The 13,447-nt window shown below is 41.0% G+C and overlaps 1 protein-coding gene across 3 annotated transcripts in view; it reads right to left on the bottom strand.

The window, feature by feature from the left end:
* USP7 (ubiquitin specific peptidase 7) overlaps positions 1 to 13,447 on the bottom strand; it is a 636,127-nt gene that overhangs the window by 72,951 nt on the left and 549,729 nt on the right. For all 3 annotated transcript variants that reach the window (XM_073632969.1, XM_073632970.1, XM_073632971.1), the window contains 2 exons: positions 5,133 to 5,232; positions 4,861 to 4,980 (listed from right to left, as the gene is read on the bottom strand). In XM_073632969.1, the coding sequence (XP_073489070.1) occupies positions 4,861 to 4,980; positions 5,133 to 5,232 (220 nt within the window). The remainder of the gene's footprint in view (positions 1 to 4,860; positions 4,981 to 5,132; positions 5,233 to 13,447) is intronic.

The raw sequence follows: 13,447 nt of genomic DNA, 5'->3' as shown, positions 1-13,447 counted from the left end.
AAAAAAAAAAAAAAAAAAAAAAAAAAGAAATGCGTTTGAAAAACGCGCAAATACTGTGTGAAAAAAAAAAAAAAATTAAACACCCACCATTTTAATCGGTAGGGCCTTTGCTTTAAAAAATATATATAATGTTTGGGGGGTTTCAAAGTAATTTTCTTGCAAAAAAAAAAAAATGTTTTCATGTAAACAATAAGTGTCAATAAAGTAAACAATATGGTCTGGTCCTGTCCCAAACTTAGACCCTTTTGGTCAGCAGTGGCCTCCACACTGAGCAATATTACAGGCTTAAATGTACCGGTTGATCCTCAGATACTATTGCTTAGCCATTTGGAGGATCTTGAGGGAGACAGGTATAGTAAATTGTGTCTTACCTATGCATTATATTATGCTAGGCGCGAAATCTTACTGGTATGGAAACAAGCAGAGCCTCCTACTTTGGCATCATGGAGAAGGTCGGTGAATATGGTACTTCCCCTATATAGGTTGACATATGAAAGTAGGCAATGCCCAGGGAAGTTTGATAAAATCTGGTCCTCTTGGATAGACGCCTCTGGGGTCCCTGAGCCCCCTGATCCATAATTGGTATGCTGTGAAACTTATTGGAGGACATCCTATACCTCATTGCCTACTCTTCTTGTGCTCGTCCCCTCTCGCCCCCCCTTCCCTCTCTCTCGTTCCCCTTCCCCCCCCTCCTCTCCCTCCCCCTCCCCCCCCCTGTTCCCCCCCCCACTCCGTATCAGGCTGGATTGAAACTGGTTACTTACATAATTTTATCTACGATGGTATAATACTATAATGTAATAAGGGGTATTATTCTGTGATATTTCTGTCATCTATGTAACTGGAATATCTGATAAACAGAGACTATAATTTGAAGGTAGATTCTACTGCTATTATCCTTTCTACTTTGAAGGTACTAAATTATCTTGTAATGTAATGCTGATTTGTTCAATAAAAATTTTCTCTGTTAAAAAAAAACAATAAGTGTCAGAAAAGGCTTTGTCTTCAAGTGGTTAGAAGAGTGTGATGTGTGACATAAGCTTCTAAATGTTGTGCATAAAATGCAGAGTCCATGGAATATTTATTATGTGACACAAGTTGCGGGAAAAAGACAATTTTTTTTTTTTTGCACAAAGTTGTCATTTTTTGCTCAAACATGCCATGAGAATATGTGAAATTACACCCCAAAATACATTCTGTTGCTTCTCCCGAGTTCGGGGATACCACATGTCTGAGACTTTTTGGGAGCCTAGCTGCGTACGGGACCCCGAAAACCAAGCACTGCCTTCAGGCTTTCTAAGGGTGTAAATTTTTGATTTCACTCTTCACTGCCTATCACAGTTTCAGAGGCCATGGAATGCCCAGATGGCACAAAACCCCCTCAAATGACCCCATTTTGGAAAGTAGACACCCCAAGCTATTTGCTGAGAGGTATGGCGAGTATTTTGCAGACCTCATTTTTTGTCACAAAGTTTTGAAAATTGAAAAAAGAAAAAAAAAAAAACAAAAAAAAAAAAAAAAACAAAACACATTTTTCTTGTCTTTCTTCATTTTCGAAAACAAATGAGAGCTGCAAAATACTCACCATGCCTCTCAGCAAATAGCTTGGGGTGTCTACTTTCCAAAACGGGGTCATTTGGGGGGGTTTTGTGCAATCTTGGCATTTTATGGCCTACGATAGGTAGTGAGGAGTCAATTAAAAAATTTACGTCCTTAAAAATCCTGAAGGCAGTGATTGGTTTTCGGGGCCCGTATGCAGCTAGGCCCCCAAAAAGTCCCACACATGTGATATCCCCGTACTCAGGAGAAGCAGAAGAATGTATTTTGGGGTGTAATTCCACATATGCTCATGGCATGTTTGAGCAATATATCATTTAGTGACAATTTTGTGCAAGAAAAGAAAAGAAAAAAAAAAGTTTGTAATTTTCCCGCAACTCTTGCCAAAATATAAAATATTCCATGGACTCAACATGCCTCTCAGCAAATAGCTTGGGGTGTCTACTTTCCAAAATGGGGTCATTTGGGGGGGGTTTGTGCCATCTTGGCATTGTATGGCCTTCAAAACTGTGATAGGTGAGGAGTGAAATCAAAAATTTACGCCCTTAGAAATCCTGAAGGCGGTGCTTGATTTTCGGGGCCCCGTATGCGGCTAAGCTCCCAAAAAGTCCCACACATGTGGTATCCCCATACTCAGGAGAAGCAGCTAAATGTATTTTGGGGCCCAATTCCACATATAACCATGGCATGTGTGAGCAATATATCATTTAGTGACAACTTTTTGTAAAAAAAAAGTTATTTTTATTTTTTTATCATTTTTCAATCATTTGGGACAAAAATTTTTAATATTCAATGGGCTTAACATGCCTCTCAGCAATTTCCTTGGGGTGTCTACTTTCCAAAATGGGGTCATTTGGGGGGGGGGTTGTACTGCCCTGCCATTTTAGCACCTCAAGAAATGAGATAGGCAGTCAAACTAAAAGCTGTAAATTCCAGAAAATGTACCCTAGTTTGTAAACGCTATAACTTTTGCGCAAACCAATAAATATACGCGTATTGACATTTTTTTTACCAAGGACATGTGGCCGAATACATTTTGGCCTAAATGTATGACTAAAATTGAGTTTATTGTATTTTTTTTATAACAAAAAGTTAAAAATATTCTTTTTTCAAAATTTTCGGTCTTTTTACGTTTATAGCGCAAAAAAATAAAAACCGCAGAGGTGATCAAATACCATCAAAAGAAAGCGCTATTTGTGGGAAGAAAAGGACGCAAATTTTGTTTGGGTACAGCATTGCATGACCGCGCAATTAGCAGTTAAAGCGACGCAGTGCAAAATTGTAAAAAGTGCTCTGGTCAGGAAGGGGGTAAATCCTTCCGGGGCTGAAGTGGTTAAAAATACTGCATAAAATATTACATAAATGCTGCTTAACCACTTCCGGATCGCCGCACACCAATATATGTTTTAACTTTGAAGAGGAATATCGTTATGGCAGCAGCTAGCTGCAATAACCCTTCTTCAGCGGGCGGTCCAGTTTTTGATAATAGTGGTCTCTGCGGCAGATGCGCTACAAGATCACTTATCGGGAGAGGGCCCCCCCCTCCCGCCGCTTCTCCTTCCTGGGTATGAAGACGAGTGAGGGGAAGATGGCCCCCACCATAGCATTGCAGGGTGGAAACAACGTCAAAACCTCACTTTCGCCCATAGCTCTTAAAGGGCCATTTTTTTTTCCAAATGACAACATTTTTATTTTATTTTTTATTGCATTTTAGTGTAAATATGAGATCTGAGGTCTTTTTGACCCCAGATCTCATATTTAAGAGGTCCTGTCATGCTTCTTTTCTATTAAGGGATGTTTACATTCCTTGTAATAGGAATAAAAAGTGACAATTTAAGAACAGTGTAAAAAAAAAAAAAAAAAAAAATTTTAAACGCGCCCCGTCCTGCTGAGCTCGCATGCAGAAGCAAACGCATATGAGTAGCACCCGCATATGAAAACGGTGTTCAAACTACACACATGAGGTATTGCCGTGATTAGTAGAGCAAGAGCAATCATTCTAGCCCTAGACCTCCTCTGTAACTCAAAACATGCAACCTGTAGAATTTTTTAAATGTTGCCTATGGAGATTTTTAAGGGTAAAAGTTTGTCGCCATTCCACAAGTGGGCGCAATTTTGAAGAGTGACATGTTGGGTATCAATTTACTTGGCGTAACATTATCTTTAACAATATAAAAAAAATTGGGCTAACTTTACTGTTGTGCTATTTTTTAATTAAAAAAAGTGTATTTTTTCCCCCAAAAAATGCGCCTGTAAGACCGCTGCGCAAATACGGTGTGACAAAGTATTGCAACAGCCATTTTATTCTTTAGGGCGTTAGAAAAAAAATGTTTAATGTTTGGGGGTTCTAAGTAATTTCCTAGCAAAAAAAAAAAATGTTTTTAACTTGTAAACAAATCTCAGAAAGAGGCTCGGTCCTTAAGTGGTTAAACACAGGGTATTGATGCATGTGTAAACAAACCCTGAGCCCCAAGTGCCAAAGGTGAGCACCCCTGCGGGATCTGAGGCCAGAAACATCGCTTAGAGCCCTTGCACACTGGGGCGGCGTCGACGGTAAAACGCCGCTATTATTAGCGGCGTTTTACCGTCGGTATGCGGCCGCTAGCGGGGCGGTTTTACCCCCCGCTAGCGGCCGAGAAAGGGTTAAATACCACCGGAAAGCGCCTCTGCAGAGGCGCTTTGCCGGCGGTATAGCCGCGCCGTCCCATTGATTTCAATGGGCAGGAGCGGTAAAGGAGCGGTATACACACCGCTCCTTCACCGCTCCGAAGATGCTGCTAGCAGGACTTTTTTTACCGTCCTGCCAGCGCATCGCTCCAGTGTGCAAGCCCTCGGGGCTTGCACACTGGAATGAAAGTAGCGGCACTTTCGGGGCGGTTTTGCAGGCGCTATTATTAGGACATTACGACTGAGGTTTTTCAGAGACTGTGCTGATCAAGTTGGACTGCTTCTATTTTGAAAATATAAGATAGCGAGGGAGATCATTGAAGAGTTTTAGGAATCCAAAAGACAAAACAAGTCACCTGAAGGTACGAGCCTATGACCCAGGGTATATGGTTACCCTGCCTGTGTCCCTATACTGTACGATTAGGATAGACAATTTTATACAACTGAGAAAACAAGCACACACACCACACATATGTTACATGGACAAATTATGGCAAAACTAGAAACCAGCAAACACAGCAAAATGATCCATACGTAAACAAGTATGCTTTTTTTTACTTCTCAGAAAAGATTTCATTACAGCTATGGAAAATAGGAATGTTCAAGGCTGCAATTAATAGGGACACTGAAATGTACCTGTTGTATTCTTAGCAAAAATGGAATTCCAAAGGTGCCAAAAACTTCCTTATGAAAATGAGCCACAGTAATTAGCATTTCATTTTCTTTGTCTATATCTACCTGGTCCAAAGGAATTTCCTGTAAAACAGTACAAAATAAGTGACAAGTAAAATTTACTAGAATATAAACAGCAATTTAAAAGACAAGACATTCAGAGTAAGGAAATGTGAGCTGCATTTCTTGTTTTACCAAAACACAGTTATACAAAATAGCTGGCACCATAAACTTGCCTCTATTCGAAATGTTCGACTTGTTGCAGGTGATAAACATTCTAATAGCTCCTCCTCTTGATGCACACCAATGATCTTGTAGCTTACAATTTCTAGCAGCCTTGAAGGAAAAAAACAACACGATAACAAAATAAGCATGGTCTTGAGAAAAGCATGCAACTATCACACAAAAAATAATATAAATGCATATCACGCGACAAACGAATAAAATGGCGATGGCCTTTACCAATACACAGTATGCAGGTATATATAGCTATCTATATAGATTTAACTAACAGTATGATAGCATAATCGACATGGCCTATATATAAACCGAACAGATGATGGGACACAGGTCAAAAAAAAAAACCTGCTAGGGCTGCCCCTGGAATGAAACCCTATAACTTGGCTTTTTTTCAGCAAGCAATAAGGAGTGCCCAAGACAAAGAGAGGAGGAGACCTGTGTTCTGTACTGCGCTCAATGAGGAATTTACAGGAAAATCAAAATTCCCATTATCTCAATCATACAGTATATGACTAGTATTGGTATATCATGGGATATACATAATCAAAAACTGAAAGGTGGGCAACATAGCAGTATAAAACGTTCACAAGAACCACAAGGGTTTAACCCTTTCGCTGCCAGGTCAGTACGTCGTACAGTCCTGACAGCAAGGGGTTTTACACATACACACACTCTCCCGGTGGCTGGACCCCCCCGCCATGTATCCTGACTCTATTTGCCCATCTGTAGGCATAGCGGGTGCCGCCGGGTGGGGGGAAAAGAGCTAAGGGGACATGTGTCTACTATCCTACCCTTTTTGTTGCCCACCTGGAAGCAATGTGTAGGACGTCAGTGTTCTGCATTGCATTACATTCAGTGGAGAACAGGGGACACATCCAGGGTCTTTTAGACCCCGGATGTCTCATTAAAAAGAACCTGTCACCAAAAATCATCACATAGGGGACTTTTTGTCCTGCAGGAGTCAAACACTGCCCAACCCTGTAAGGCTCGCATCTGTCATTTGCATGTTCCTATTCATATGAAGGAATGACTTTGCCAGTTCCAAGGCAGCTCAGATCCACCAGGCCAGCAGTTTTATCATAAGGATCCGAGTGCTGGACCCTAGGGACACAATCTTTTCATGAGTAAAATTCTGGCTCAGGCCATGTCCAAGATCAGACCCAGGTACTTCAGACGGTGTGAGCACACTTTGGAATGTGGATTATCCAGAAACAGATTTGAAAGAACTATTATTCTTAGGACATTAGCAGACAAAGTCCTGGCTGAGGAGTCCTTCAGCATGAGTATGCCACGGTGAACTGACATGAATGCCCTGTGTTCGTAGAAGAGGCAGATGTGGGGCAAGCACTATTGTGACCAATCGGTGTGCAGAGCTTAGCACGAATGGCACTGCTGGCCTTTCACATTAAACCGCAGAAAGCTTTGTTGTAATGGGGACGTGTAGATGGGCATTTTTTTCTGTCTGCTGATGCAAGAATCATTTCCCCTTGACTGAGAAACAATGACAGATCTCGTTTGTTGATTCCATTCAGAATTCTAGAACACAAAGAAATCTGTTTAGGATGTTAAGTCCAGGACTGGGAAGATACCCAGCTTGGTTTTGGGACTATAAAACAGGTTTTAATAAAAACCTTAAAACCAATCTTCTGTAGGAACTGGTACAATCATCACTTGAGGATGAAGTTGGTAAAGATGGTCATTATCTACCTTCCATTGGACTGAAGTGGGCAGATTGGAAGGTGAATAGCAAGGATAGGCCAGGGAAAAACTATTTAGTGCAAAGAGAAGACACTAGGAGATGAGAAAAAAATGCTGCTCACCCCTAAGAATATGAACAAAAGAGTAGTTTCCCCGGGGTGGGGTTTTTAGGCAGCAAAGTAACGGATTAAGTCAATAGTGTATGAAAAAATAGACATATTTATTTTTACAAAAATGACATGACATGAAAGTTAAAAAAATGAGCTCCAGTGGGAAGCACTTTAAAACTTGTTGAGCTAAACATACATTTGCAGACATAAATTCATAACATTATACAAAAAATGTTGATAATATGAAAATTGAGCTGACGCGTTTCAGCCCATACACTAAGGGTCTACTTCAGAGGGTCAGTCTGCTGGAAAATATATATAATATTGACACACATATAGGAGTTTTACTTAAGTATGATAAAATTAATGTACAATACATACATGTAATAGTGTTACCCAATAATGTATGTCCAGCAAGAAAAAAAAAGTAGAAGCCTCCCACATGGAGATCCCTTTAAAAATTACTTTTTCCTCTTCCCCAAAAGGGGTCCCAAGGCACGTCCACCGCCACAGCAGCCAAAACCGGGGCAGTAATCCAGCGATGCAATTTACGAGAGGTCACACTATCAGGCACCACCTGCTAGGTCAGAGGACCGGACGAAAGGCAGGCCACACCTGTGATAAAAATTCAGAGACAGACTAAGTGGAACGCCCATTATGTATAGAACAAATTAAAAGATTAAATAAGTAAACAATTGGCCACTAGGAGACAGGAGTCTCCAAATGTATCATGTGTGTATAAGTAGAGAGGGCCTCAAAGCATTCAAAAGATATATATGTATGCCAAATATATAAGTAAAGGAGAAGGGGAGAACCAGTTTAATAGAGCGATTACATAAAGAGTCAAGATAATAATGAAAGCCAGCTCAATCTATACCATGTGTCAAATTAGTGGTGAGATAAGTGTGAAGGAAGAAGGGAAGGGAAAAAGATAAAGAGAAGAAAAAGAAAAATAAGAAAGGGAGTGAGGAGGTGATGAACATAGCATGAATGATGTGAGAGTGAGGAAAAACTGTGCAGTGGGCCTATGTGATGACATGAGTGAAAAAAAAAAAAAAATTAAATAACCAGCAGTGAGCAAAACAAGTGAGGAAGTACCCAAAATGGATCCAAGAGGTGAAAGGAAGTAGCGTGAATCCAAACATTACCTTAGAGGGTGTTAGGGAGCATATGTGACTGCACCATGTTGCCCCATATAAATAGACTAACTTGTGACCCAAACCGGGATTGGCCGCAAGCTGTGTCGGGCTCAGTGGATCAGTATCCAATCCGAGTCGACCAGTCTAAAATAAAATGCATATAAAAGAAATATCACTGTAGGTAAATTAATAAAAATTGATTTTATAATGAACCATAGCTATATTGGGCAGAGATGGTGCAAGGACGCATTGCTGATGGGTGTACTTACAGTGCAGGAGCTGCGTGTGCTTCTAATCCACCAAACAGAAAGAGTCTAAGTGTCTGGTTACTGCCACCCATATATATATACCTATAATATTACTAGGGGCGTGTGTGCCTCATCTAGGCATCGCATGTAATATGTATGCATGAGACATCAATAAACACCGGAAACTCAATAAATTAGACACCCGGGCTGGCAGCGGGTGCCACATTAGGGATCCTTCCTCCTTGCCGGCGGCGTCCCGTAACACTCTCGGACGTTCCCCAATCACTGCGCATGCGCGGGGCCCCACGCGGGAGCGTCACGTAATTACGATGAGAGTGACGTCATTTCGGAGCCGTTCGGCTTTTCCCGAACACCGGGGAGGCCACACTAGGCTGCTCAGATGGTGGCCTGTGATGGTCTGATCGGCCGTCAGTGCACACCTGTGGTGGATTTACGATGAGGCACACACGCCCCTAGTAAGTGGTATATATATATGGGTGGCAGTAACCACTCTTAGTGTCTCCTGTTTGGTGGATTAGAAGCACACGCAGCTCCTGCACTGATAGTACACCCTTCAACAATGTGTCCTTGCACCATCTCTGCCCAATATAGCTATGGTTCATTAAAAAATTAATTAATTTTTATTCATTTACCTACAGTGATATTTCTTTTATATGCATTTTATTTCAGACTGGTCGACTCGGATTGGATACTGATCCATTGAGCCCGACACAGCTTGCGGCCAATCCCAGGTTGGGTCACAAGTTACAGTCTATTTATATGAGGCAACATGGTGCAGTCACATATGCTCCCTAACACCCTCTAAGGTAATGTTTGGATTCACGCTACTTCCTTTCACCTCTTGGATCCATTTTGGGTACTTCCTCACTGCTGGTTATTTAATATATATATTTTTTTCCACTCATGTCATCACTCATTTTACACAGCACAGGCCCACTGCACAGTTTTTCCTCACTCTCACATCATTCATGCTATGTTCATCACCTCCTCATTCCCTTTCTTATTTTTCTTTTTCTTCTCTATCTTTTTCCCTTCTTCCTTCACACTTATCTCACCACTAATTTGACACATGGTGTAGATTGAGTTGGCTTTCATTATTATCTTTACTCTTTATGTAACCACTCTATTTAACTGGTTCTCCCCTTCTCCTTTACTTATTTATATATTTGGCATACATATATATCTTTTGAATGCTTTGAGGCCCTCTCTGCTTACACATGATACATTTGGAGACTCCTGTCTTCTAGTGGCCAATTGTTTACTTATTTAATCTTTTAATTTGTTCTATACATAATGGGGGTTCCACTTAGTCTGTCCCTGAATTTTTATCACAGGTGTGGCCTGCCTTTCGTCCGGTCCTCTGACCTAGCAGGTGGTGCCTGATAGTGTGACCTCTCGTAAGTTGCATCGCTGGATTACTGCCCCGGTTTTGGCTGCTGTGGCGGTGGAGGTGCCTTGGGACCCCTTTTGGGGAAGAGGAAAAAGTAATTTTTAAAGGGATCTCCATGTGGGAGGTGTCTACTTTTTTTTCTTGCTGGACATACATTGTAACATTTTTTGTATAATGTTGTTATGGATTTATGTCTGCAAATGTATGTTTAGCTCAACAAGTTTTAAAGTGCTTCCCACTGGAGCTAATTTTTTTAACTTTCATGTCATATCATTTTTGTAAAAATAAATACGTCTATTTTTTCATACACTATTGACTTAATCCGTTACTTTGCTGCCTAAAAACCCCATCCCGGGGAAACTCTTCTTTTGTTGGGGAAAAACTATTTAGTACCCCTTTGAAATACAAGATTAAACTTAGGAGGCCCAGGATGTTAACAACCCCTCTCTCTCTTTGAAGAGTTGGGATGACCCTTTGCTGTGTAAAGGGCTTCTGGGTAGACTTGGTAGGCCAAGACTTGTGACAAAAGGAAGTGTAAGGCTACATTCACAGGGGAGTTTAATCTCACACACACTGTAAATCTCAGTGGCAACAATCTACTAATACAAAATGTGTCCACAGGTAACTGCTGGCTGTAAAAACTGTTGCGAATAGCTGCGGCCGCCGACAGCCTGTCATTGCACTGTATGGGCTTTGCAGCTATCCGCACACAGACGTCAATCAGAGCTGCAGGAATTAGTAAATTATTTCTGCTGGGATTTGCAGCGTGGTTAAATACCCATTATAATTTAACCTTAAAGTGATTGTAAAATGATCATCTTGTAATACAACCCATTCAGTTTAACCCCTTTGTACCCAGGCCATTTCAGACACTTCGCTCCTACATGTAAAAATCTACTTTTTGGAAAATTACATAGAACCCCCAAATATAAATGAATATATATATATTTAGCAAAGACACTATAGCATAAAATGAGTGTTGCAATTTTATGTCACGCGGTATTTGTACAGCGGTTTTCCAAACGCAATTTGGGAAAAGACATACTTTCATGAATTCAAAAAAAAAAAAAAAAACACATTAAAGTTAGCCCAATTATTTTCAGTAATGTGAAAGATAAGGTTACGCTGAGTAAATAGATACCCAACATATCACGCTTTAAAATTGTGTCTGCCCGTGGAATGGCGTCCAGCAGTGCTTAAAATTCTCCATAGGCGATGCTTTAAACGCCTTTACAGGTTACCCGTTTAGAGTTGCACAGGAGGTCTGGTGCGAGAATAATTGTTCTCGCTTGAACGTTCACGATAATATCTCACGTGTGTGGTGCGATCACAGTTTATATAGGTGTCCACATTTGCACGCAAGCACGGTGGGATGGGGGCGCTTTACATTTTTTTTTTGTACTAACCCCAAATCTCTCCTCTGCCCCCCCCCCCCATATGCAGTCGATCAGACAGAGATCGGTCCGATCAGCTGCTTTCCCGATCCCTGGTGGCCAGGTAAACAAAGGGGCGGAACCGAAAGTGACAAACTACTCATCACTCCCAGTTTCCAGGGTTACAGAAAGAGGGGAACGTCAGTTCCGCTCTCTCTTCAGGACAGCCATCTCTGCCAGCCGCCGGGATGGGACAGGAGAGCCCAAAAGAGGCGGAGGCGGGAGGAGGATGGGACCCCCTTCTACCACCTGCAGAAGTGATCAAGTGGCTAATTAGCTGTCTGAAAGAGAATCGCTGGCTGAAAAGAATAATACTGGGATGATGCCTGTAGGTGCAGGCATCATGCCTGTAGGTGCAGGCATCATGCCGGTAGAGCCACTGAAACCCAAGGACGTACAGGTACGTACCTTGGGTAGGAAGTGGTTAACCACTTAAGGACCAGGCCCTTTTCTGACATTTGTTGTTTACAAGTAATATCAGTATTTTTTTGCTGTAAAATTACTTGGAAGCTCCAAACATTTTTTTTTTTTTGGTAGCAGAGACCCTAGAGAATAAAATGGCCGTCGTTGCAATTTATATCACACGGTTTTTGAAATGCAAATTTTTTTGAAAAAAATACACTTTAACCACTTCTGGACTGAGCCTCTTTTTTAGATTTGTTGTTTACAAGTTAACATCATTTCTTTTGCTAGAAAATTACCTAGAACCCCCAAACATTATATAGATAATTTTTTTCAGACACCCTAGAGAATAAAATGGCGGTCATTGAAATACTTTATGTAACACCGTATTTGCGCAGCGGTCTTATAAGTGCAATTTTTTTTGGGGAAAATAATAAAACAGTAAAGTTAGCCCAATTTTTTTCTATAATGTGAAAGATGTTACATCGAGAAAATTGATACCAAGCATGTCATGCTTCAAAATTGCGCCTGCTTGTGGAATGGCGACAAACTTTGGCACTTAAAAATCTCCATTGGCAAAGTTTAAATATTTCTACAGGTTATCCGTCTTAAGTTACAGAGGAGGTCTAGTGCTAGAATATTGCTCTTGCTCTAACAATCACTGCGATACCTCACAGGTGTGGTTTGAGCATGAGCTCAGAGAGGAAGGGGGGACACTTTAACCGCTTCAGCCCCGGAAGATTTTACCCCCTTCCTGACCAGAGCACTTTTAGCGATTTGGCACTGCGTCGTTTTAACTCACAATTGCGCGGTTGTGTGACGTTCCACCCAAACAAAATTGACTCCCTTTTCCCCCCACAAATAGAGCTTTCTTTTGGTGGTATTTGATCACCTCTGCGTTTTTTTTTGCGCTATAAACAAAAAAAGTGACAATTTTGAAAAAAAAAAAAAAAAAAAACGCATTATTTTTTACTTTTTGCTATAATAAATCCCCCAAAAATATATATATAAAAAAAAAAACAATTTTCTTCCTCAGTTTAGGCCGATATGTATTTTTCTACATATTTTTGGAAAAAAAAGAAAGAAAAATTGCAATAAGTGTATATTGATTGGTTTGCGCAAAAGTTATGCGTTTACAAAATAGGGGATAGTTTTATGGCATTTTTATTAATATTTTTTTTTTACTAGTAATGGCCATCTGCGATTTTTATTGGGACTGCGACATTATGGCGGACACATCGGACAATTTTGACACATTTTTGGGACCATTGGATTACTGTAAAAATGTCACTAGCAGTGAAGGGGTTAACACTAGGGGGCGATCAAAGGGTTAATGTGTTGCCTAGTATGTGTTCTAACTCAAGGGGGGGAAGGGACTGTGCAGGGGAGATGACAGATCGCCATTAATACTCTGTATGAACAGACGATCTTGTCTGTTCTCCCCTCAGAGAACTGGAAACCGTGTGTTAACACACACAGATCCCGGTTCTCCGTGTATCAGCGGCGATCGTGGAAGCTCAGCGGTGATTGTGACCGTCGGGCACTCGCATCGGCTTGGGGGGGGCAAGCTAGTGGCTACAGGGCGAAGCGATGTTACATAAGGTTGTTTCGCCCAGACGTGCCATTCTGCCTCAGTACAACTGCGGTGGCTGGTTGGCAAGTGGTTAAAAAAAAAATTTTGTTTGACTTTTTTTTTTTTTTTACACTATCTTCTAAAAAAAAATTTCCCTTGTAATAGAAAAAAAGCATGACAGAACCTCTTTAATGTGAGATCTGGGGTCCAGAAGACCTGAGATCTCACATTTAGACTAAAAAATTACCCCTTAGGCCCCATTCACACTAGCGCGTTTTTTGATGCATTTTGCAGAAA

The sequence above is a fragment of the Aquarana catesbeiana genome, linkage group LG06, assembly GCF_042186555.1.
Source record: "Aquarana catesbeiana isolate 2022-GZ linkage group LG06, ASM4218655v1, whole genome shotgun sequence".
Classification (NCBI taxonomy): Eukaryota; Metazoa; Chordata; class Amphibia; order Anura; family Ranidae; genus Aquarana; species Aquarana catesbeiana.
The sequence above is the reverse complement of the archived record's forward strand: the minus strand, read 5'-3'. Positions and strand labels throughout refer to the sequence as shown.